This window comes from Homarus americanus, unplaced genomic scaffold, assembly GCF_018991925.1.
Source record: "Homarus americanus isolate GMGI-L3 unplaced genomic scaffold, GMGI_Hamer_2.0 scaffold367, whole genome shotgun sequence".
NCBI classification, from domain to species: domain Eukaryota; kingdom Metazoa; phylum Arthropoda; class Malacostraca; order Decapoda; family Nephropidae; genus Homarus; species Homarus americanus.
The window spans coordinates 760,057-784,292 of record NW_024743709.1 but is presented as its reverse complement, the minus strand read 5'-3'; the positions used below and the strand labels follow the sequence as shown (position 1 = coordinate 784,292).

Sequence of the window (24,236 nt, the reverse complement as noted above, 5' to 3'; positions counted from 1 at the left end):
TAAATCATTCAAACACAATATTTAAAGGAGCTGTATATTGTATGTACTTAACTTTTCAGTATGTTCTCATCCATGGAATTAAGCATTCAGGTGCAAAATATGGAAAGTTGCTGACAAAGTTGAACATCCAGTACAGTACTAGTAAATATTGATGTAATATTGGCTCTAAAACTACTTGCACTATTATTTAGGATAAATTTGGATTGTTAAACAGGTGTATTACACTTTTCTTTTCTTTTTGGGGGGAGGAGGGGGCACATTAGGTATGTACTGTAATGTACTGGTCTTGAGGATATAAGGCCAATGCTGTATGCTTAAAAGAAACAGAGGTTATAGTGTAGTATATTAGTTTCTTACCTTAGAGAAAGTTATGTACTATACTATATTTGAAAACAATGAAGTCTTGCAGTACCCTTTAAAAACAATGTTACGTATTCAATTTTTTCTGAAATTTCACTGTACCTGTATAATTTATGAAATTTTAACCTGAGGATGTTTAATACGTGTACACTGTTTCCTCCGGGACTTAAGGAATAGTTAAGTTTTTAACTTTTCCTCTTATCTTTAGATACTGATCATCAACATATTTTTAAGTTTTAGACTGAAGCAACACTCAAAAGATTTGCTGACAAATTCAATATACTGTACTACAGTACTGGTTGGATCATCTCATAAGTGAAACACTCACTGCATGTGTAAATATTCTCAGTAATTTACAGAGCTCTTTTAGTAGGAGAGCCACAGCTTTCTGTCAGTAGGTTAAGTTTTTCCATATTGAGTAAGCCCAAACCGATTGCAAAAATTTCTTAATTATATGCTGCACCGCTTTATGAGCAAGATGTATTATTTATTTGTGCTGGTCTGTGCAAAATCTTTTGGAAGTAGAGAAAGGAATATTAATTGAAGTTATATTTTTTGATAAGGTAAGCCAACAAGAATGCTCTAACTTAAACATTATGGTACTGCACCACTGTCAATTATAAGGTATTGTACTGCAGTACAGTATTTCATATATTTAGCACAACACAGTACCCCCTGTACCTATAATTCTTGTGGAACTGAAAGTTTTCATCAGTTTTGCCTGTTTTGTGATAGTAGTAAAGTTTCTCAACCACACAACAGACCAGTTTCAAAGACTACTGCATTTTTCTGTGGTTTACCTTTAGCAGTGAATAGTAGTGTCTGTCATTGCAGTATATTATTGGCCACAGATATATTACTCCTGATGTATTTGTGGTAGGGTTTGGTCACTATCTTCCACTCTGACAATTATGATGTACAAAAATGTTTTGTAATAGCATAGTACAGTGTTAATATTATACAAACTTATACAAGAAAATTACTATTAATGTACTTTTACCATCCTCCATTACTCAGCTTTGTTAAGGAAGCCCAAGTTGAAGAAAAAAAAGATAAGTAAAATGATGCAGATGTTCTTCTCCAGGGAACAAATTTTGCAAAGGTGAAGGTTACAAATTTACACTGAAAAATTGTATTTGTAGCCCCATTATTGTTCCAAGTGGTATGCATTATACAACACACTAAGTTTATGGGAGTTTGAACTACAGATGAACCCCATGAAATAATGGTTACGACTTAACAAAAGATGAGTGAAGTCCGCCATCTACTATATATATATATACTGTACAATATATATACTGTATATACTTTAGAAAAAGCCATTGTCATTTAAAAGAAAAAACTCATAAAGCCATGTGACAACCTACCTACTACTCCCTGCTCACTAGTTGACCACCACCCACCAACCAATACTTGCCCACCAACTCCTACAGACCACACTACCTGCCCACCAACGCCTGTCCCCCACCACCTACCATGTTTATTAGTACTACTGTACCTGTACAACACCACCTACTTGCTACTGTCTGTCCACCACAGACCCTGGAATGTGGTAGAAATATAGACAATATTTACCTTGACGTCACCAAGAACACTATACCGCGCAAAAGGGTGAAAATTAAATTGAAAGGGCACAGAATTCAGGAGAATGTCCTACCTTCATTGGATACTTGCTTTGTGATCGTAAACAGTGCATGGTGTTGAATGGCACAAAATTGTTACGTGTACTTATGTCAAGTGGTGTGCCACAAGGCAGTGTGCTTGGACCAATGTTGCACACTTGTTTTATAAATGATATGTAAGATGCCAGCCATTCTTCCATATAAATGTTTGCAAATGACTTAAAGTCATTCAAGGAATTTAAAAACCTAATGGGGTGTGAAGTATTACAGGGTGATTTTTATCAGCTTCAGTGATGGTCAAATGAATGGATGCTGAGATTTTGCTTTGTTAAATGAAGAGAATGCTTCTTGGTCATACCTGTATCAAAAATAAGGAAGAGTACCACATGAAGATATTTCCCTCCCTTAAAACTAGATATGAGAAAGATTGGATTTTTATGTTGACAAAGAAGTGAAGTTCTCAGATCACCGAGGTAAATCTTACTTATAAACTGGTAAGTTTTAAACGAATATCTGTCACAGAGGGTTTATATCTCAGACTTTTCAAGAGTGTAGGGCTTCCTCTCTAGGGGTACAGAACTGTAATTCAATTTGATATTTGACTAAGTGTACCATAGACTGCTGGCCAAGTTGTTTGAGAACATCCAAATGAGATACAGTACCTCACTTTCCATGAGAGATTAGAATGCCTGCAATTTGCTACCTAGTTTATATTATAAAAGAGAAAGAAGCTATTTACTTTAATTCAATTCTATAAGCACCTCAAAGTGCACTGCTGTCAAATATACGTATCTAGAGTTGGCATAAGCTAACCTTTGATCGACCTTCCCACCCCAGGCATAATTTTTTTTTTATCTTTCATTAATTTAACTATTTAATCCATTGATTGTTATAGCTGTTTATACTTAATTGGAAGATCAACTAAACATGACAGTAAGTGACATAACACATCTTATACTGTACTGTACATTTTTTAGTCACCTTTTTTCTTTCTTTTTCTTTTATCTTCACCACTGATCGGCTCGTTTACCGCTTGGGCGATCGGTCACGTCTGTCACACTGCTGGCAAGTACTAGTCAAGTATTGGCTCCTGAATGTACCTGAACCTGCTCCTGAATGTACCTGAACCTGCTCCAGTGTTAGTCAAGTCTGGTCTTGAAAGAGCTCACACTCGGTGCCGTCACAACACTCTCTGGTAGATTGTTCCAAGAGTTTACAAATCTCACTTTGAAAAAGTTTGCCCTCACGGTTTTCTGGACTTGCGGCTTCTTCAATCTTGAGCTGTGACCCCTTGTGGGACGAGCGTCCTCCAGTTCCAAGTAAGGACACTCGACTGAGTAGTGCCCCTTGAGATGCTTATACACCTCACTTAGGTCGCCCCTTGCCCGTCTGTAGTAAAAGCTAGGCAGGTTCAGGCGCTCCAATATCTCAGGGTAGTTGAGGTGCCGAAGTGCAGGCACCAGTCTGGTGGCCCTCCTTTGAACATTTTCAACCAACTGACAGTCCCTAGCATATCTCGGGGACCAGATGGGGAAGCACTTCCACCTGAGTATTAGCTGTTCAGCTTATTATTTTACTTGAAGATTAGGCCCTTTAGTTTCTCTCACCTGAAGATTAGCTCCTCTAGCTTATTTCACCTGAATATTAGCCCCTTCAAGTTATTTCACGTAAAGATTAGCTTCAGCTTAATTCACCTGAAGGCTGAAGATTAGCCCTCTAGTTTATTTCATCTGAGGTTTAGCCCCAACTTATTTCACCTAAAGATTAGCCCCTCCAACTTATTTCACCTAAAGATTAGCCCCTCCAACTTATTTTACCAATTGTAAGGGGAAGTCACCCCCAACCCCAAGGAATAACTCAACGTGTCTGAATTTCTCGTGGAATTGTGAATGAACACCACATTATTAATTTTTTTTATTTAATTTATAACCGGTACTTACTAATTGTACAATAAATATCTACGATCTGTCGGCGATTTCACCCATTAGCAATGCCATTTACTACGAGGAATATTTTGAGTCAATTGATGTCATCAATTTAATAAAATAATTCTATTTGATCTTTTTTTCTGGCGGAAGGAAGTCGGCAGCTTCTTATCTCCCAGTTGTTCCTTTTAAGTTTGTCCTTTATAAGTCTACCGTCTAGTATCAGTACATGAGCAATGACGTGATTTCAAAATAGTTTATCTTAAGGCCTTCTTAACACATTTTCAAAACAATAAAAACAATGCCTGAGCCTACAAGCACGTGCTCCATGAAATGTAAACAAATATTAGGGAATTTCTGGTGTACAGAGGCAGGAAGACTCCCCCACCATGTACCGTCAGGATGGAGTTTGTATTTGAATCCGCAGTTAGAGTCATGGGTTTTCGTAGATTTTTGCATGTACTGTGCTTTATTATATTAGATCCTTATTCTCTCAACTTGGACAGTGTGATGGTAATTTATCCAAATTTTGATGACTGTTATAATTTTGTTGTAATGTAGAAAAGAAATGATTGATCGTAGTCACCAGACCTGGAGTCCTTCACGAACGCCTTCATAATACATGAGCGCAGGAGTTCCCCGTCCCTACTGGTGACGTGTGTTGAGTATTGTGATATTTTCCTTATTTTAGGACACCTCTTAGATTTATATATTACAACAAAATATAATAATTATCGCAAGGTTAAATATTAACCAGTCTGTTTAGTTTTGAAGTGTTTTACACAGAAATATCTTGGAGGAGGTTGGCGGGTGTTGGGAGGTGATCGTGAAGGGGAATTTTCTGACGTAGTGGGGAAGTCCTGTGGTCCTGCCATGGAGGAGACGACTGGCAAGAAGGAGGTTGTCGTGACCAGCATGAAGGCCGAGTATATAGAACACTCCATTGAAGTTACTCACTTCGCTGCGTAAGTTTATTTGCTTAAAATTAATCAGACTTAACATATGATGTGAAATATGCATGTCATGTTGTCATAACACTGCAAGGAATGTGTTTGTTAGGGCTTGAGTAATTTTATTTCATTCAGTAAACACTCCGGTGCATTATGTGTAAACATTCACCAATTATGAGACGTAATATTAACGACTGACCCGCCGAAGAGTTAAGTTATACTTTCATCTTCAGTGATTGGCTCGTTAGTTGCTTGAAAGGTTTTATGTTCGGCAGTGGATATTATGCCATGGTTGGCTTAGTTCCTACTAGCACTATTTTATCGTGAGTATGCTCTGATTGGCTAATTTTCCACTACCGGCAAACAATGCGAGAACTATATTTGACTGACTCTGGCGGCATTTGGTAGCTATAAACATACTAAACCATATTTCTGTTGTGCATGGAAACTTATCATTATAAAATAGGCGACATGTACTGGAACTTAATAGAACCTGACCTAACCAACCAAAGAAACCTACCTAACCTTACCAAACTTCCTAGCTGAGGGGTGGACCCCATCATATTAAACAGAAAGTACTTAGCCAATCAGAGTGCACTCACGGTAAAATAGCATTAGTAGGAACTTAGCCAGTCACTGCAAAATATACACTACGTTTATGTTAAGGTTAGGTTAGATTTAAGTTAGGTTGGGTTAAATAATGTACAAACTACAACAGTGTCATCTATAAAACACAGTGAAATTGCGGCATTTTTATAATCATTTACTATGCAAAATCGTCGGCGGGTCAGTCCTCAGTAATTACCACTAGACAAGACAATAACTGGTGGGTAATGCTCAAGATTGGGTCACGCTTAACTACGTACTTTAGAAGAATAGTTGGTAATTAATCCACACATGTTCTTATCACTGTAATGTATACGGTAATCAGCACGACTCCACCAGACATCGCAAGGTTACTTTGGTCGCCTCTTGTAATAACACTGGACAATGAAGGTCGTAATAGAGATCATTAGTGCCTGACAAAGAACAGACTGACTACCTGACCAGCTAGTAAGCAGACAAGTGGTGAAAATTAACATGAGAAAATTAAATGAATGAGATCTGGTCCAGCAACTACTGTATATCCAGATTACATTAATGGCAGCAGGTAACATGAACTAACCAGTCAAGCTTAGGAAAACAATTAGCCTAAAGGTAAAGTCAGAGAAAAAAGTTCTTGTTCCCCCTCCTCCACCCTCCCCTGTGTTATGGTCTGAAGCCCATTACGAAGAATTTGGGGAACTTTATAAAAATTCATTGTCATGGGTTTCAGAACATAAAGCACGGTAAGTGTAATGCACTTTTTTCTTTGACTGTACAAGGGTAATATTTTTTAGGTAAGTCAGGTCAGGTTAGTGTTTTGACCTGAAAGAGCTCAAGTACATTTAACAGTGAACAAAAATTAGCAGTGAATTTTACCCTTGTGGCAGTAAACAATAAGATTATATGAATTTTGATAAGTGCAAAAGTGTTTAAGGATTCCACAGTACGTACAATTGTCTGACAGTTGTTTTCTCATGTGATAGTTGCACATATTGTTGGGTATAATGAACAAAGGAAATGAAAATTTACTCAAGATATATTCTTATTATAGGTCTGGTATGGCAACACAAGGTCTCAATATGCCAGTTCTTGAGGAAGAAGGAGATGTACCTACAGAGATGACAGTGTCAGTGGAGGAACAAGATGCTCTTGATGGCAGTATGGCTGTGACAGAGCTTAAGCACTCTATAGAGGAGAAGAAGAGAAGGCGACAACGTGTATACAGTCAAAAGTGAGGAACAGTAGAAATTTTATGTTTTTAGTAATAGCACACTTGTGCATCTTGCTGTAATCCCAAAATCAACCAAAGTCAATAAGCAAGTGATACAAATTGGAAGAGGTATGATTAACCACAGTATTCATGCTTTGAGATTGAGAATACTGTACTGTACTACACAGCACTTCCATGTATGGGTATTTGCGGTTTGATATGTGGAAACTGCTACTATATGCTCTGAATATTGTTGTGATCTTTTTTTCTTTTCTTTTTATCTATTTCCATTTAGTCGGTTAACAGATTTTAGGAAGACCATTTCATGTAGTGTGCATGTAGCTGTCACTTGATTATATCCCCTGTCACTTTAGTAGAGGATAGAGTAACAATAGTGCACAGTATTCATTTGGTTTAGTGTGTGTGTGTGTGTGTTCATCCAGGCATCTTATGAGTGCAAAAGCTTAAACCCCCAAAAATGGATTGTCATGAGACTTTTTTTGTAAGGCTTACAGGAGGGAGAATATCCACTCCTCCCCAAATTCAGATTCCCCCCCACTTATATATATATATGTTTTTAATTGTTATATGGAACATGTTTTTGTTGTCATTATACATACAGTATACCAAAATGGAATCTCAATAAAGTCTCTTGAATCTTGGTTTTAACCTTTGATGGTACCACTGTCTCTGGAGCAGTAGGGGTATCAGTCAACCACCTGCCTGCCAACATCTCTTCCTCCCCAAGTACAGTACTATATAAGTGCTTAAAAAAAAATCCTTGGGTTTAGATAATACGGTGCAGTATTTGAATCCTGTAAGTTAAGATTTTAAGATCTCATAATTGCCGGGGAAAGATCACTGGCATCATATACTGTACCATCAGAGTAAACAGTTACTGTACTAAGGTAAAAGTGTTCTGTGCCTTGCTGGAGACAATCAGTTTAGATTATGGATTCACAGAAATGTATTTATATTGGGGTCCTTAAGTTTAAGTTTTTATGGGATCTCTGATTTTAAGTGCTGGTTATATATACTGTATTGGTATATTACAGTGGTGTTATTTTTTCCAGTACAGTGCATGTACTATATTCCAATTTCCTTGAATTTTGACCAAGAAGTAATGAGTTGGTTCAGATAAAGAGGCAGCATCTGCTTTCTTAGGGATGGTGTCTTTTAGGCTTTCATCCTGGTTAGGTGCCCGGTGCAGTACTAGTTGGGCTCCTGCGTACATTAGATACTTAAAATACAGTACTGTTTATATACAGTATGTGAAAAGAGCTCCTGCAAAATTATTTTTAATTTATGATACTGTACTTGTACTCTGCTTCATTTGATCCACTACATTCCTGGGCACATTTTAACGTTGAAATTCTTTCTGTTATGATCTGATGAAAAATATCATATTACTGAATTGTGTTTAAATTTGTACAGATTCCGGAGGGAGTGGTTGAATTTGCAAGATTTTCAAGGGTGGCTGTCAGAGGGAAGTGGTCCAGACCGAGCATACTGCACTGCATGTAATAAGGAACTATTGGCTGGCAAGTCTGAATTATTGAAACATGCTAATGGGAAGAAACATAAAAAGAGAATAGCTGAAGGACGTGAAAATGTGACTGTAGCTACAGAATTGTCCAGTGTTCTTGATGAAAGTGGAATGCCACATGTACTGGTATGATAAGTGGAACTTTCTCCTTTCAGTTTGTTTATTGAATTAATTTAATTTTGTATTAAATATACACAAGTTAGAGATTACAATTTCATTCCCTGGATTTTTGCATTTCAGCGAATTGTAGACATGCGGAGTGACACTGTGACCCAGCCAAGTAGAGCAATGAAAGAGGCCATGATTGATGCCCCTGTTGGAGATGATGTTTTTTCCGAGGATCCCTCAGTCAAAGGTTGGCTACTTTTATGTCATGTCCATAAGAAATACACAGGTTCATATATACTGTACTTATGTTAATTGTAATAACTCTTACAATGAATGTGATGAAGGGAAAGGGAATTGACAAAAAAACATGATTGTACAAACTTATGTATTGTACAGAGAAACACTGTACTGTATTTGTGAAAAGTGTTTTAAGTGTGTCTCCAGTGTGTTTGATCTCTAGTTATTCTTTTGCCATATTTCACTGATCCCTCCATCTATAATAATGATAGTAATAATAATGGAGTCCTTTCTTATAGAGGGTTAATAATTAATGCATATATCACTGACATAATGCTTGTTACCTGTGGTGTAATGGTCAGCATGCTCGCCTCACAAGCGAGCGGACCCAGGTTCGATCTCGGGACAGGGTGAAACTATGGGCAAGTTTCTTTACGTCATTTGCCTCTGCCTACACAGCAGTAATTGGGAACCTGGATGTTAATCGATTTGTGGATCGTGTTCCGGGGTAATGGTTAGCCAGTGCAGTTGGCGAGTTGTCCGGTCTTCTCGAACTATTCCTTGACACTGGGTCATGCAGCTCATTAACTTAGGGTGTGGTTGTTGTGTTGGCGACAGCTTCTACACCTGAAACAAATTCATGCCTAGGTGGCCCTTGGGCCGGCCATCCTCGTTACACGAGGGGCAACCATTATATATTTTATACTTGTTACCGGTAATGGTAGACTTTATTCCACACAGAGTATGAGTCTTACGTTCTACATATAGATCATCACAGTTATAAACATTATATGGGGGAGAGAAGTATCAAGCAGGTTATTACATTTAACATTTCTTGGCTTTTTTAAATATGGTCAGAGGTGCTGCTCTGTACACTTGGACTGGTAAAGTTGTACAGGAAAACACCAGTACAGTATACTGTACTTGTGTAAACTTCTTCTTTTACATAATTTTGCATTTAGTTAGACATTATTTAGCTTGGTAATGGAGCTGGTAGTCTTATTGATTTCTTGTGAGGCTTGTTGGAAAATATTACAAATATAAGAAGGAACTATTCCATTATGAGTTTTGTGCACTGTTGTTAAGTAGCATTACCTCACATGTTTGGAAGAGTGGGGATGTTCATGCTAATTTGGATGCATTTGGACACCGGGAGTGAGGAATGGTTTCTTGGTAAGGCTTATAACTTAAGACTAACTTTCACAACTTGCAATCATGGTTGTGACACTGATCTTCTGGCTTTTATTGTAAAATACAGCTTTGGAAGGGAAAGTTGCCAGACTATTGGAAAAGGAAGCAGCCCTCCTTGTTCCTTCAGGCACAATGGCAAATTTGATATGTGGTAAGTTGCAAATGATCTTCGTACACACTGTGCTTACATAAAGTTGTTCTTCCTGTAATTGTCATTGCTTGTTTGTGAAACTTGGAACTAACTATAGATAAAGATATATCCAGGTGCCTTTCTTCCACTGTCTAGGAGGATGGACTGTGTAGAGATAAATACTATAGATAGATAGATGACCAGAATGACCTGTAAAAGGATCACCTGTTCTCCTAATGCTACAGTTTATCATTATAATCCTATCATTGATGCTTGAAATATTTCCATAAAACTTCCATAAATCTATTTTGTTATTTAAGAATAGAAGCACTGCACACACTCTTTCCCTCCCCTTCTCTATTTTAAGTGAGATGAGTGTATTTATAGACTGCATCCTTTGATTATTTGAAGTTTGTATGTTTGCCTGTTATACTATAGTTATGTACTATAATTCTTTGTTAGTTTATTTCAAAATTTAGAACAATCTTAAATACTGAAAGGACCAGGTCCAGTTGATCCAAATTTTAGAGGTTCCACTGTACTATACAAAATACCCATTGTTATAAAATAATGAAACTTTCCTTTGCACACAATCTCTTCAGTTTTGACACACTGCTGGGGCCGTGGATCAGAGGTTATAGTTGGAGACCAGAGCCATCTTCACTTGTGGGCTCAGGGAGGAATTGCTCAGGTCAGCCTTCACATTATGCTTTTCAAAGTGTTGAACAGTTTTGCTCCTATCAACTGACTCAGAGGTACAGTCATGATGTCTCCCTATGTCAGTAGATTGATGTATACAGTACCTGTATTAGGTTATATTTCGTTCAGTCTTATAGGATGACACTTGCAGATTTTTTTCTCCAAGTATTGCTGTTTCTGATCTTCTTTCTCTTAACCCTGTGTCCTGTGGTAACATGTATACTGCATGTGTACAGAATTATCTTGCCCCCAGCTACAGTGACACCCACACACACATTCTTGTGCTTTTAAAATTACCCATGGTTTGTTTTGGTCCAATATGGCAGCCAGTTGTGTCTATGGCAGACTATAGAGTTACCAGATAGTAAGATATGCATTGTAACATGATCAGTTAGACCTTTAAGGCTGTAGAGAAAGGGTCTGTGTCTGGTCTTAGGGGGCTGGTAGCCCCAATGTCTTACCCATTCGTGCATCAGTAATATTCTTGTCTATTACTACTGCAGCTGCTGCCAGTAAGGCGTCTTCACTCGCCAACATGGGGGTTGCCTCATGTGGACACACTCTTTACTTCACCTGTTACCAACATGTTGATGACTTGATTCCAACATGTATGCGAACGGTGTTACAAACATTGCTGCATTCATGTATCCGGACATGATGCTAGCAGTGCTGACAGCAGTGTTTCTGGCACGTGTTGGCTGCACCTTAAGGGTTAAACATCTGAGAGCTCCACCAACAAATCCAGAGACCTATCAAAAAATTCCACCTATTTCTTTGGCTGTCAAATTACTGAGGTAGATCCCATAAAGACATACTGTATTTAGTATTTCAGGTGTGTATAACAAACTAGAGTTGCCATTGATTGGTAGAAACTTGGACTCGACCCAAGATTACACAACTTAAATCCAATTGTTAGGTAAAATTACTAGAATTATTTGCTGTGGTGCGCACTGAGCTGGTTAATGGTACTGTACTCATCTTGTCAAGGTCCCAGACACAGCTAACCACAATACAAAGTCTGTGATAAATGACAGAGAGGATGTTGGCTTTTTAGTACAATTTCCCATTATTGTGTTCCATATTTTGAAAGATATTTTTTCTCTTTAGACAAAACAGACCAGAGACAGTTTCCTTGTGCAGTTTACTGTGAATAAAAATAATGTACCTTACTGTACAACTTAACTAACTTGCCTTTGTTTTTATTTATATTTTTTGTGCTGTATTAGGAATCATTTATATTAAACGATAAACCTCTCCATTATTAGGTTGGGAGTATCCACCATCGCTCTATAAAGAATCTACCAGATGGAACATTTTCACTCCAAGAGTTAAGATCTCTAGTACGGGGTGACGATCCTCACTGGCCAGTCACTACTTTAATATGTGTTGAAAATGCTCATAACATGATGGGAGGCAAAGCATTACCTCTACAGTGGATGGATGATGTAAGTTAATGCATCTATTAATCATATTTGAAGAGTAATGTTGGTTGAGAAATACTTTTTTTTTTTTTTTTTTTCAATAAAATTTTAAGAAAAATTTTCCTGGAGATAATGTGCCTGTTTGCAATATTGTGTTAATGCCATATTTCCATGTCAAGGCTGTGTCCACCAAGTTCAGAATTTAAGACCAATTTGTCTCTTACACTTCAACACTTAGTTGAATGTCATTGGGAGTTGAGCATCAGACTGGTTTTCCTTTGCCTGTTTCTTCAAAAACAAAGAAAATTGCCATTTGGGACACTTTAGAGATAGTTGACAGCCTACAGCCATGTGACTTAGATACCTGTATTTAATTTCTCCCCATATGTTAGTGGCTTAGTCAGCTGGAACTGAGTCAGGCATTTGTCCTGAATTTTGAAGATATGGACATTGTCTGAGTATGGAATAGGCTGATCAGACAGACCCAACTCTATGAGACCTATCAGTAAAAGGCAACCGTCACACCACATCTTTCCCATTTTGGAGGGATGATATGAAGGAAAGGGATGGGTGATTGTTATACCAAAAAGATTAATAGACCAATCCTAAGCTGACAGACTAGAAGAGAAGTTTAATTTAAAGACCTAAAAGCCCCCAAGTAAGCAACTTGTCTTACAAGAGCCACCTGGCTATAGGCTCCTCCGGAAACGGAGATTTCAGGATTAGTTTTTCTCTTAATACTGTATATATATTTTTTTCAGTTAGGAACGCTGTGTAATGATTTAAACCTTCCGCTACATATGGATGGGGCACGACTCATCAATGCATCAGTGGCACTTGGGACAGTTCCTTCATGTCTGGTGCAGTCCTGTGATTCTGTATCTTTCTGCCTCAACAAAGGTCTCGGGGCACCAATGGGCTCAGTTATTGTGGGCACTAAGGAGTTTATAGCGAGGTTTGTTTATTGTTCATTTCTATGTACATTTTACCAAACTGTCTAAACTTTATATACTGCTAACTTTTGTTCAGAAGGATGACCTATGAGAAACACAGCATTTTCAGTAACTAGTCTTTCACTGCTGCATGGTACAGGACACTAATGCTTTATGCTAATATACTGTATGTTATTACACTGTTCTTCTACTTCATTATTGTATTAATCTTGTTTTGTATCTCTTTACAACCTGCTAATTTAATTTTTTTAGTATGCTTCATCAACAATTTATATTTGTGTCAGATTTTTTTTGAAGTAAATGGTAACATAGTTGTGAAAACATTATTTATTAACCCTTTAAAATAATTTCCTCTGCTTTAAAAAGGTAAAAAATACACCAATTTTTTTAATGTTTCATTTATTATTATTTTTTTTTATACTGTATGTACAGCAGCTAAAACAACTATCTGTGCAGGTGGGGGTCGATATGCTCCAAAATTTTACGTGTGACTAGTGACAGCCCTTATATACCAGAATTTATTGTCCATGGTCTCGTATTGTTTCCCACAAAGTACATATACCAGTACTGTACTGTATAGGGATATTGAAACTGCATACTGTATGGTCATTTCTTTAATCCATAATTCTCCTTCCATGTAAAAATGGATGGCATTTATCAACCACTTCTGAGTTTAAAGGAATCTTCAGTGCTACTTAGATTTTGTTTTTCTAATGTTCTGTCTCTTATTATGCAGCCTCCATGTTGCTTGTATTTCCCCTGTTTACATATTCTTATGATAAATCTTAGATATGCCACTTTAATGCACTTGTATTTTTATTTTTGTATGTAAAAAATGCTTAGGATTAGAAAAGAGAAAATTGTGTTTTAGTGATGAAAGTGTAAGTTGGTGTGCAGATGAAAGATGAGGGATAATGACAAGCTAGGGAATATTCTTAAAGTAATGATATGAGTAAGGAGGAATAAAACTTAAATACATAAAGTTTGCAGAGTCTAGTATGTGTTGTATTTGAGATATTATACATTAATATAGGAGTTAGATTATTTATACAGATATGGACATTATTTTTCACTTGCAATGTAGGCGAGTCTTATGTGAATCATCACCGTTCAACTTACAAGAAGATGTACATAAATGTCAATATTTTACAGGGCTTTAAGAGTAAGGAAAGTGTTGGGTGGAGGTCTACATCAGGCTGGCATGTTTGCAGCTGCTGGGATGTATGCCCTTGACCACATAGCTCCAAGGCTCACACTGGACCATACCAATGCTCGTGCCATTGCTCAAAGTAAGATGTATATATATATATATATATATGCAAGTAAATCACTGTAGGTGCGCGTGATCTAGGTATATGCTGATAACCACAAGGAAAGAAGAAAACACGAAGTTCCCAAGCGCTTTCGTGTTTTCTTCTTTCCTTGTGGTTATCAGCATATATATATATACTGAGAGAGAGTGAGTATATAAGACCAGCAACAATTCTGGCCTCCATTGGTTCAATATGTGTTCCATGGTCAGTGTCCAAAGAACCTTTACTCACCTCCTACCATTAAGTTGACTGACATCCTGAATAGTCTGAACATGTGATTATTTTTTAAATAAAACAAGTAACTACATATTTTTTTTTTATTCACAGGTGTGTCAGAAGAACATAGTAGTGCCATTACAGTTGACCTCAAGGGAGTTCAGACCAATGTTGTCTTGCTTCACTGTGATAACATTAGAGTTAATGCCAAGAAACTTTGCCAAAGACTAGCATCAGTAAGTATACAAACATTATATAAACAGGAATCTTTGATGAAATGGTTGGCCTGTTTTCCATTCCAGAAGACTAACTATCATGTTCAATGCTGTTTACAGTAGCTTTCATTCCCAAGCTTCTCAAATGTTATCCTTTATATGGTTTTATTCATCCATACGGTATAGAACTAAACATTAGCCAAAACATTTTGGCATCAGTCATTATCAGGCACAACTCATGTTGTGTCTCACCATAAAGTAAATAAGTTGTTCTTGTCTGAAGTTCCTTCTCTGTATAGATTACATGTTTTATTGTCAGTAGATCTTGAAACACCTAATATCAGGAGGTTGATCTTACATGAAATTGTCATATTTTGTATTAACAATGACCAGAAATTGTGAATTATTTTTTCTCTCCTTACAGGTGACTGATGCAGAGTCAGAAGAGTTGGGTGAACAGATAGTTGTAATGATGTTGCCAATCACAGAAACAACTGCCCGACTAATGGTGCACTGTGATATTAAAAAGGACGACATTAAGGCTGTGATTAAGAAACTTAAATATATTATTCAAGAATATGATAATATGATGTACCTGGAATATAAGATTAGTGTCTAACACAAAATGAAGTTTATTATTAAAGTTGTTGTGTTTCTTTCCTTTATGAATTTGAAGGTATTTGTGTGCAGTGTTGATCACTGATATGTTTATTTTTACAGCAGCCAGAGTTGAAATCCATCATCCATTAAGGCACAAAAACTTTGAAATTAAGCATCAGTGTTAACTCTGCATGGGATTGGTGTGATGAAATCCAGTACCTCTGAGAACACTACAATACCTCACTGACAGGTCCGCGCATGAAATCCGAGAATGGTACTGTACTCAATACACCCACAGGTAATTTTTAATTTGTTAGTTATTGTAAATTGGTATTTGAGACTGGAGTTCTCCGTAAGAAGGTAGGTTTATTAGATAAATGTTGTAATAAAAATATATATATGAATTTACGTTGATAAAAAATACCCAATTGGAACTCTTAAATGTTTAATCCAAGAAAATTAATCAATTTTTTCCAGGGAAGAGAAAATTTTTCCTGGAAATCTCTCAATTCCAGGACCACTTTGCACCAATTACTGTATTTCAGATAATGGGGATATCACTGTACTGTGTGGGCATGCTGCCCATCGATCTGCACACAAGCATCCTCCCATAATGAACTGGAATTTTTGAGTGGCAACCCAGTCCATTATGCTGAACTCAATGATTTATTCCTTCTTTGATGTTAATGATAGATCATGGAATTTTTAACTTATTACACTACAGGTATATTTTCCTTATGATGGTAAAATGAGAAGGGCATGTTACTACTGTGCAGTACTTGGGAGGATGGGGTCAAGTGCCCCACAACTGAGAATTTTCCTTGTGTAGCACTTCAGTGGTATTGCAATACAATAATTGGAATTTAATGTTGAATATCACGTATCACATTACTAATTATTTATGGATGTCAAAGGTTTTTGCAGAAAATAATTTCCTTGAGTATCTTATGATGAATTATATGACTTATTTATTGTGGAGAGAGAGAAGCTCCTCAGACTTCCATATTTACAAAATACCTGCACTGTAAAGGTGTGACAATTAAAAATTATTGGCAATTGTTGCATGTGCTGTTTTGACATTATAGAATTTGAGGCAGGAATCTAATTAAAAAACAAGCCAGTTTTCAGCAATGGCAGCACTTTGTGATGTCATTTATGATAAACTACAGTATTTAAGAGCTTTTCAGGATTTTAAGAAACGACCTGTTGAAAATTGAGGTGACAATTAAGGACAACTATCACTTCACTAATGAACTTGTGATGAAGTCATTGGCATTAAACCCCTTCTGAGGTGAATAAAATTGTCTGGTGTTTGCCAAATAAAATATTAAAAGTAACGTCCCCATAGCAAAGGGGTTAAATGGGAACTAAAGAAGTGGTAGGACTGGTGCTGATTTTTAGTGAATGCTAAGAAAGTGACTCTTTTGGCTATCTTGTCATTGTATAAGTCTTCAGGTTAAATCAGCTAGGTTGGCTTTTTTAAGTATTAAAACAATTATTTTTACACGAACAAGAAAACATTTTCTTTGGATAAAATTATTAAAACATGAAATTCCTGCAAGTCAGCTTGATATTCTTGTGATATAAACTGCTGTGAGAACTCTTCATAAAACATATTATAGTGCTACACTTGAGCTTTATGCAACTGTAATACTGTATACAGTCCAATGATTTAAAAAAATATATTTTAAGATTACAGTATATAAACACTACTGAGGTACTAAATCCTTGACCTCAAACACTAAAATACACTAGTCTGTAATATTTTACCTTGTAAACCCATCACTCCCATCAGACCCCAGACTAACTAACTAACTGTGTCTTTTGTTGCCCCCTCCCTAAAATAAAAAATATAAAACATGTTTGAAATAGTGAATTGTATGTTTGTTTTCTCAACGTCACGAGAGATAAAACCTGCACATTTACCTGCATGGTAACTTAAAATGCTTTAGCAAATACACAGGCTGGTGTATGAATATTAATCCAAGAATTAGTTAATAGTGCTTTGGAAACTCTACAATGTAGAGTCTACATTGACAATAATATCGTTTACTGATCCAAACTACATCCCTGGGTAGCAGGCCTTAAGCAGAGTTTCCAGTCTCACACATTAGCTAGATAATCGAGGGTTACATTTCACTTGCAAGTATGGTAGAATAGGTATGAGCCAGAGGCAGCAAAACTTGGGACTGGTCTAATCCTATGCAGGATTGCCCAAAGTAACCCATTCAGGACTGAAACTGTCAGGTAGCAGTCTGCCCACAGTGGTCTTCATGTACTGTTTGTTAGGCATGGACAGGTATACCTCCCAGTCTAACCCAAATTCAGCCAGTGTCTGCCTGCACACACCACACGGACCCACAAATCTATCTCCCATCTCTGCGGTGATGACTATTGCCTTGAATTTACGGTGGCCTTTTACTACTGCCCTGCACACAGCCGTTCTCTCAGCACACACAGTGAGGCCGTAAGAGACATTCTCCACATTACATCCGGTGATAACAGTGCCATCATGTGCCAAGAGGGCGGCACCTACAGGGAACTTGCTGTATGGGCTGTAGGAGTTCTGTCGTGCCCCGAGGCTGGCGTCGATCAGGCTCTCTATCAGGTCATCTGTAGGAAATATAATGTGATACAATACTGTAATATAATTTTCAGAAAAAGCAATATACAGACACTCCAGGGTTACAGATGGGTTCCGTTCCTAGTGGCTATCCATGACATTTCCAAAGGTGATCATTGAACACACATAGTTTGTACACATAAAGTATAGTAAACTTCCACTAATTCACCTAATTGGGGGAAAGACTGGTCCTGTTTGGCCGAAATTCCGGGTTGGGCAGGGATCTGTGTTGTATATACATATTACTGTATTGGAAGGTGGAAAATTCCAGAGGATGGATGATGTCCGACTCAAGCTACCTAAGAACACTGAATCTATTGTAATTTTTTGCCTAGACTTTACACCCTCAGGGTTTTTACATGCCATATGATTAGACTGTTATTAGCTTGTATCTTTAGCTTAGTGGATGTGTGATATGGCAAGGTGAAGCAATGTTAGGAGGAGGTGGGGTGGGAAGGGGGTAACAGGTACCCCTCTATCTACACTCATGGTATCTGTGAATGATGAACTGAAAGATTCAAATGAAGCTTAATTTCATATCTATTATTTTCCTCGCCCGGTATATTGTGCATATAACATTCATACTGTTCATGTTAAACTTTGGCCATAGTTTGAACAAGAGGAGGTTTGAAGTTAATTACAGTGATTCTTAATTCACATGTGTTTGTTGCTGCTAGAACAATCTACTATACCATACTAATAAATTAAATAAAACCTGTAATAATAGATGGTGCTTGCAATTTTTTTCAATGTCCGATGTGCATATCACACCTGGTTGTGTTATGATGGTGAAATATAAATGAAGTTATGTAATTTTCTAAGTTCAACTAATTCCCATCTTATCGGCTATATCTACGTATTTCTTTATCTGTAAAGGAATTAAGGCTGAGTTTGGGGTGTGAATCGATTGATTGTTGATAAGATACTGTAATCAGTCTTAACACTTAACTGTGTCATACATAAAATTTTCAGTCAGGTGTTATTTCAGACATTTTAATCTTTGAAACCAATATGAAGGTAAAAGTATGTGTTGAATGTGTTTCTAAATAAATGTTGTGCGGTGGAGGAGACTTCAGACTTCTGTCCACCATTTTTATTAAAGTGGAAACATGTTGGCAACACTTAATATGTCTTCAACACTATTTTCCATTGTGTAAGATGGGTAAAGTTAATGTTAAAGCATCGAAAATAATATCCACAGTGAACTTAAAATAATTATCGATTGCAAAATACAGCACAAGAACACTGTCCAGTAAATGGATATAAGGAATGGAACATCACTCTCTACAGTGCTCAGTGTGCTTGGGAGAAGCCAAGATCCAGACAAAAGCTCCCTAGGACAAAACCCCCTCAATTAAATTGCAGAGTAGGACAAAAGCCCTCACTTAAAGTGCAAAATAGGTTAGATATTGCAGTCTTATGATATAATAAATGTAAAATTTATCATGTCAGGAAGGTTTTAATAAACTGTAAATAATTAAGAATAAAATTAATTCCCCTGTATTTAAAAAATTATTATTTGTCGTAGGGGGCCTTTGTCATACATTTGGAGAAGCCGCACACATTCGCTGATTATTACAGTACCCCTGTCTCTTCCCTCCTGCTACCCCCTCTCCCCTCTGGCACCTGCCCTCAGACCCTCCCTAATACCCACCCAAAGTACTGTATTGATATTGAAACAGTTTCTTTACCGGGTATGCAGAAAAATATATAGTGTGCAGTGATATATCAACACAACTGCAGCATTTCATAATGGCAAAGCCAAGAAAAAACTCCATTTACACAATATGTTATTACTTATCTAATGCCTTGGGTATATACAGTCCTGTATTTAAATTAAATGAGGACATGTGTAGTCGGCGCTGCCCTCTAACTCGGCCGTGGTCTCTTGACTGCACCTTGATTATGCGGTTCAGTTCTGGTGCCCTTATTATAGAATGGCTATCAATTCACTGGAGTCGGTGCAGCGAAGAATGACAAAAATGATTCCGGGACTTGGAAACCTTCCATATCAAGATAGGTTAAACAAACTAAACTTGCATCCCCTAGAAAGACATAGAGTGCAGGGAGATATGATAGAAGTATTTAAGTGGGTGAAAGGAATCAATAAAGGCGATATAGATAAAGTTCTTATAATATCCGAGCAGGATAGGACTCGTAGCAACGGATATAAGTTGGATAAGTTTAGGTTTAGGAGGGAGATAGGAAGGAACTGGTTCACAAATAGTGTGGTGGACGAGTGGAACAATCTTAGCAACTTTGTAGTAAGTGCTGGAACGCTGGAGAGTTTTAAAAGGAGGCTAGATAGATTCATGGAAGATAGAGAGTGGTAGTAACTCTCGATAGGAGCTGCCATGCACAGGCCAACCAGCCTATTGCAGACTCCTTATTTTCTTATGTTCTTATAGCTGCCAGCCTGGTCTGTGGGCCCTCCCCTTCCCCATCTCCTCCCCATTTGGATTTATCAACATCCTCACACCAACAGTACAGTGCAAAGATTGATGATCAGCCCACAGATGAATGTACTAAGTTACAAGACCATGAGAGGGGAAGGAAATATATTCTAAGCACGGTGTTCCTTTGCAAAAAGGGGGCATTTATGAACAAATGGATTATGGAAATGTTTGAATCTTTGTCTTGTAGAAGTAGCAAAGTTTTATTTTACCCATTAGTTATGAGGTGGAACTTCCCTCAGATGAAATAAAATCGTCTGGCGGTAACCAGAATACGATAGATAGGAAGAGCGTAGTGAAGGAATTAATTAGTAATCAAAACCACAAGAAAGTTGGCACCACAGATTCATTGTAATACAAACGATGTGAATACAATAAAATTATTGTACAGTACTGTAGTTCAGTTGGTAGCAGTCCGGTATAAAATCAGCAAACCACATAGTTCAGTTGTGCCAAACAGTTGGATTAAATAGGTAAAATTACATTTATATTATTATTATTGTCATAAGTACATTTTATGATGCAAAGCGACATAGATGTTTCTTAAATGTGTTCGCATGGTTAGTAATACACAAGTCTAACAATGATAAAAGATAGAGAGATAGACCTCTGTATATGACTGACTCGACCTTATAAAATTTTTCTGGTAGTGACTTTATACGGAAATACTACAATACCTCGCTTGTTATCATGGTAAGTGTGTATTAACCATATGAGAAATCTATTTAAAGAGCTGCAACCCTACTAGTGCGAGGCATCGGAGGTTGACTACAGTATACATCGATCACCCAAGCGGCTAAGGAGCCGATCAGTGGTGAAGAGGATAAAAGTAAAGTAGATAAAGTAATAACCTACACATTACACCACGGACCTTGTAAAGATTTCCTTTTTTTTGTTATCTACAGAACTTGAGTAAAATCTTCACTAAATACCTGACCGTTTATTAAGCTGCCAAGCTATGTTAGCCAATGCTTTCGTTTTCGTTATTAAAATGCGGTTACCGAGGGGAAGAAAGAATGCTAGCGTGGTTTCTTGAACAAGTATACAAGTATACCATTGTGATGGAATCTTTACGTAAACTTCCTGTGGAGATAGTTGTGTTGTCATAATTTGAACACCACGAAAAGCTCTCCGGAAATTGCTGTTTGTAAAACGAATACCCAATTTTATATCGAAGGCTACATTGTAGCTGCTACAGTGTAAATATCCCGGTAGACCAACTCCAGCTCGGTAGCTTGCATACTATAGTAGCATATATATATATATATATATATATATATATATATATATATATATATATATATATATATATATATATATATATATATATATATATATATATATAAATTAACTCACCTGATAATTGTTTGTCTATCTCTGCCGTGGTGGCATTTTGGTCAGTGGGTCCTACTTGTCGGAGCGTGGCGGCCATATTAAGTGAGGTCAACGCCCGTGTTGCTGTGAGGCGAGGAGCACCAGTGTCCACTCAATACCACAGCTCGCCCAATACTAACTCCACTAGACCACTACTCCAGCCCAGGGGCAGCCAGCTTAGGCGGCTGGCTCAGACGCTCGTCTCTCCATCAACGTCCCCAACGTAGTTTTCACGAATCACCACACACGTTTTATCAAATGCTCACCATCTATTTATTGCCTTGAGATCTACCTATTTTATTAACTACTCCCCCCAAAAGGGAAAGTATATAAAGCAATGGACTGTTAATGGCCTTGCTGCTGATGCATGTTGTATGTACTTTTTTTCTATAGACATTACCTTCTCGCACTTACAATATTGTTTAAAAGTACTAATTATTTATTAATATTTAGTTATCTATCTTATAAAATATCCATCAACGTCTTTCTTCATAAAGCAAAATATTATCTGCTTCCAACTCGTGTCAGCTGTTTCCTGACGCACGCTGCCCTGTTGCCAGTCAGTGGGTTATTCTGCCCTAGCAGCTGGGTCTGCTCTCGCCTTCTCATTGACCTTGTCTTATTTGAACTTAAGATGTGCGGTAATTTCATTCATTTATCACTTATTTATTTTACTTGTTTCCATTACATGCTTTTAAGTTATAATTTTGTAAACATCAAGAAAAGGAATTTTTAATATGGGCTGGGACTTTGGTTTCCAAGTTTTACCTCACGCACTGTTGGCAAGTACTGGGTCTGCACTGGCGCCAGAATGTATCTGAACCTTCGTCAGTGTTGGTCAAATAGTCACTCAAACTTGAATGAACTCAGGGGTGCCATCGTAAGTTTTTAACACGGGCAGATTGTTCCAAGAGTTCACAACTCTCACTCCAAAAAAGTTTGCCTTGGCTTCTTTAACCTGAAGCTGTGACCCCTAGTTAGCGAGGTATCCGCTAGTTCCAGGCATGAGCATTCTACTGAGTACTGTTCACTCCTCCAAGGTGATTATACTGTATAGACTGGATGAAAATGGATCACGTAAGCAGGACGGGTCCGTTAGGGATAGTGGAAATATAGCACACTGCTGAGTCTACACTCTACAACATGCTTAATAGTGTAGTGTAGAATATGTTCTTTTCTTCACGAGGTGACTGCACCTTTACTTCCCGAACCGTTCGGTACCCATTCACAGCTGGTTGAACTCGGAGGTGTCCTGGGTGCACATCAGTGACAGGAGGAAGGAACGCTGCAACCACTCTGTCACTGCATCTGTAAAACAACGCCTTATGATTCGTTACTTAAAAAGCAGCGGGAAAATATTCATGCGAACTTATGTCTTATTTTCATGTAAGTCATATTTAAAATTTTGCATTCATTTATATGTGTTACGATGACTAATAACTGTGGATGTTTCTCACTTTCTTTGATGACTTCCGATGTTAACCATTATCGAAACTGCAATAGTTTCTCAAGTTATAAAAAGAATAGGTCAAAGAAAATTAGGGAACCAAATTTAATAAACGGAAACCAAAATTTGTAGTATGCGACAAACTAAGGACATTATCATACCATAACAGACGGCATAAATGAGAACGTATAAAAGTCACTTAACTCAACGGACAGAATTCTGCCTCTTAAGACTACGACTACAGCAGTAAGCAGCAACAAATAGCGGAAGGAGACGAAGGTTAGCAACACTTAGTGAGAGTTTAAGCTCGTAACCCGCAGACGGAAACGGAGGTTGAAGTGTGTAGACTGTATTTGTGGACAGTTAGTTCCTGGTGGCTATACTGGCGTGCATTAATATTCCTGCAGCGTCCTGTTACATAAGATAAGCCATGGGGCACCCGGGAGGTTGGTGGAGATCGTTTTCAGTCAAGGTTGGTGGCCCTCCCTCCAGACTGCTGCTGTGTTGTTTCCCCTACTGATGATTATGTGTCTAGAATCTTAGATAGATAGAAAATCAATATACTCGTCATTCAAGTTCACATTGATTCAGGATGTGTACATAGTGCAGGTATGCAATGTACGAGTATTCAAACAATGTACATAACTCGGTAGTGTGGATGTAAACAATGTACAGACAGTAAAGTTGTGCAAACAATATATTGTACAGGAATACAAATTATATAAATATACAGTTCAGGTATGCAAATTATACATAGTGCAGATATAGAAACTGCACAGCGTAGGTATACAATAATGTACATAAACAGTGCAGTATACAAACTACACAGACAGTGAAGTTATACAAATACAAACTAAACTAAGTCCTCCGTAAACTTCCTGACCTCTCGTACGTCTACGGGAAAGGGTCGCGGAAAGGGGACGTGATTGCTGCCCGTATCATCATTGGGTATGACTTTGCTTGGGAGATTGGTATCCCCGCATCCCCTGAGCAACACTCTTGTGCATTATGCAGAAGACCCGACAGCAGCACCCTTGTTCACTACCTCCTAAGATGTC

General features: G+C 37.6%; 2 protein-coding genes across 2 annotated transcripts; one reads left to right on the top strand and one right to left on the bottom strand.

Annotated features, from left to right (window-relative positions):
- Positions 1–4,545: 4,545 nt before the first annotated feature.
- On the top strand, positions 4,546–15,324 carry LOC121877239 (probable low-specificity L-threonine aldolase 2). Its single transcript, XM_042382881.1, has 12 exons — positions 4,546–4,563; positions 4,694–4,872; positions 6,494–6,673; positions 8,087–8,324; positions 8,439–8,553; positions 9,802–9,885; positions 10,467–10,555; positions 11,829–12,008; positions 12,746–12,939; positions 14,090–14,226; positions 14,578–14,702; positions 15,106–15,324. The coding sequence occupies exons 2-12, from the start codon at positions 4,781–4,783 to the stop codon at positions 15,298–15,300; spliced, it is 1,629 nt and encodes a 542-aa protein (XP_042238815.1). The 5' UTR covers positions 4,546–4,563; positions 4,694–4,780; the 3' UTR covers positions 15,301–15,324.
- On the bottom strand, positions 14,554–21,919 carry LOC121877240 (cytidine deaminase-like). The gene is made up of 2 exons (XM_042382882.1): positions 21,714–21,919; positions 14,554–17,894 (listed from the first exon to the last, which is right to left on the bottom strand). Exons 1-2 carry the CDS (start codon positions 21,787–21,789, stop codon positions 17,482–17,484), a joined length of 489 nt encoding a protein of 162 aa, XP_042238816.1. The 5' UTR covers positions 21,790–21,919; the 3' UTR covers positions 14,554–17,481.
- Between the last annotated feature and the right edge of the window lie 2,317 nt (positions 21,920–24,236).

What these genes read in the sequence shown, in the direction of transcription:
- LOC121877239 (XM_042382881.1), top strand. Translation starts at nt 4,781, where the DNA reads ATGGAGGAGACGACTGGCAAGAAGGAGGTTGTCGTGACCAGCATGAAG. An exon ending in CGAGGATCCCTCAGTCAAAG is followed by an intron (nt 8,554 to 9,801) that starts GTTGGCTACTTT and finishes TGTAAAATACAG; the next exon opens with CTTTGGAAGGGAAAGTTGCC. An exon ending in TTTGCCAAAGACTAGCATCA is followed by an intron (nt 14,703 to 15,105) that starts GTAAGTATACAA and finishes CTCTCCTTACAG; the next exon opens with GTGACTGATGCAGAGTCAGA.
- LOC121877240 (XM_042382882.1), bottom strand. Translation starts at nt 21,789, where the DNA reads ATGGCCGCCACGCTCCGACAAGTAGGACCCACTGACCAAAATGCCACC. An exon ending in GATAGACAAACAATTATCAG is followed by an intron (nt 17,895 to 21,713) that starts GTGAGTTAATTT and finishes TATTTCCTACAG; the next exon opens with ATGACCTGATAGAGAGCCTG.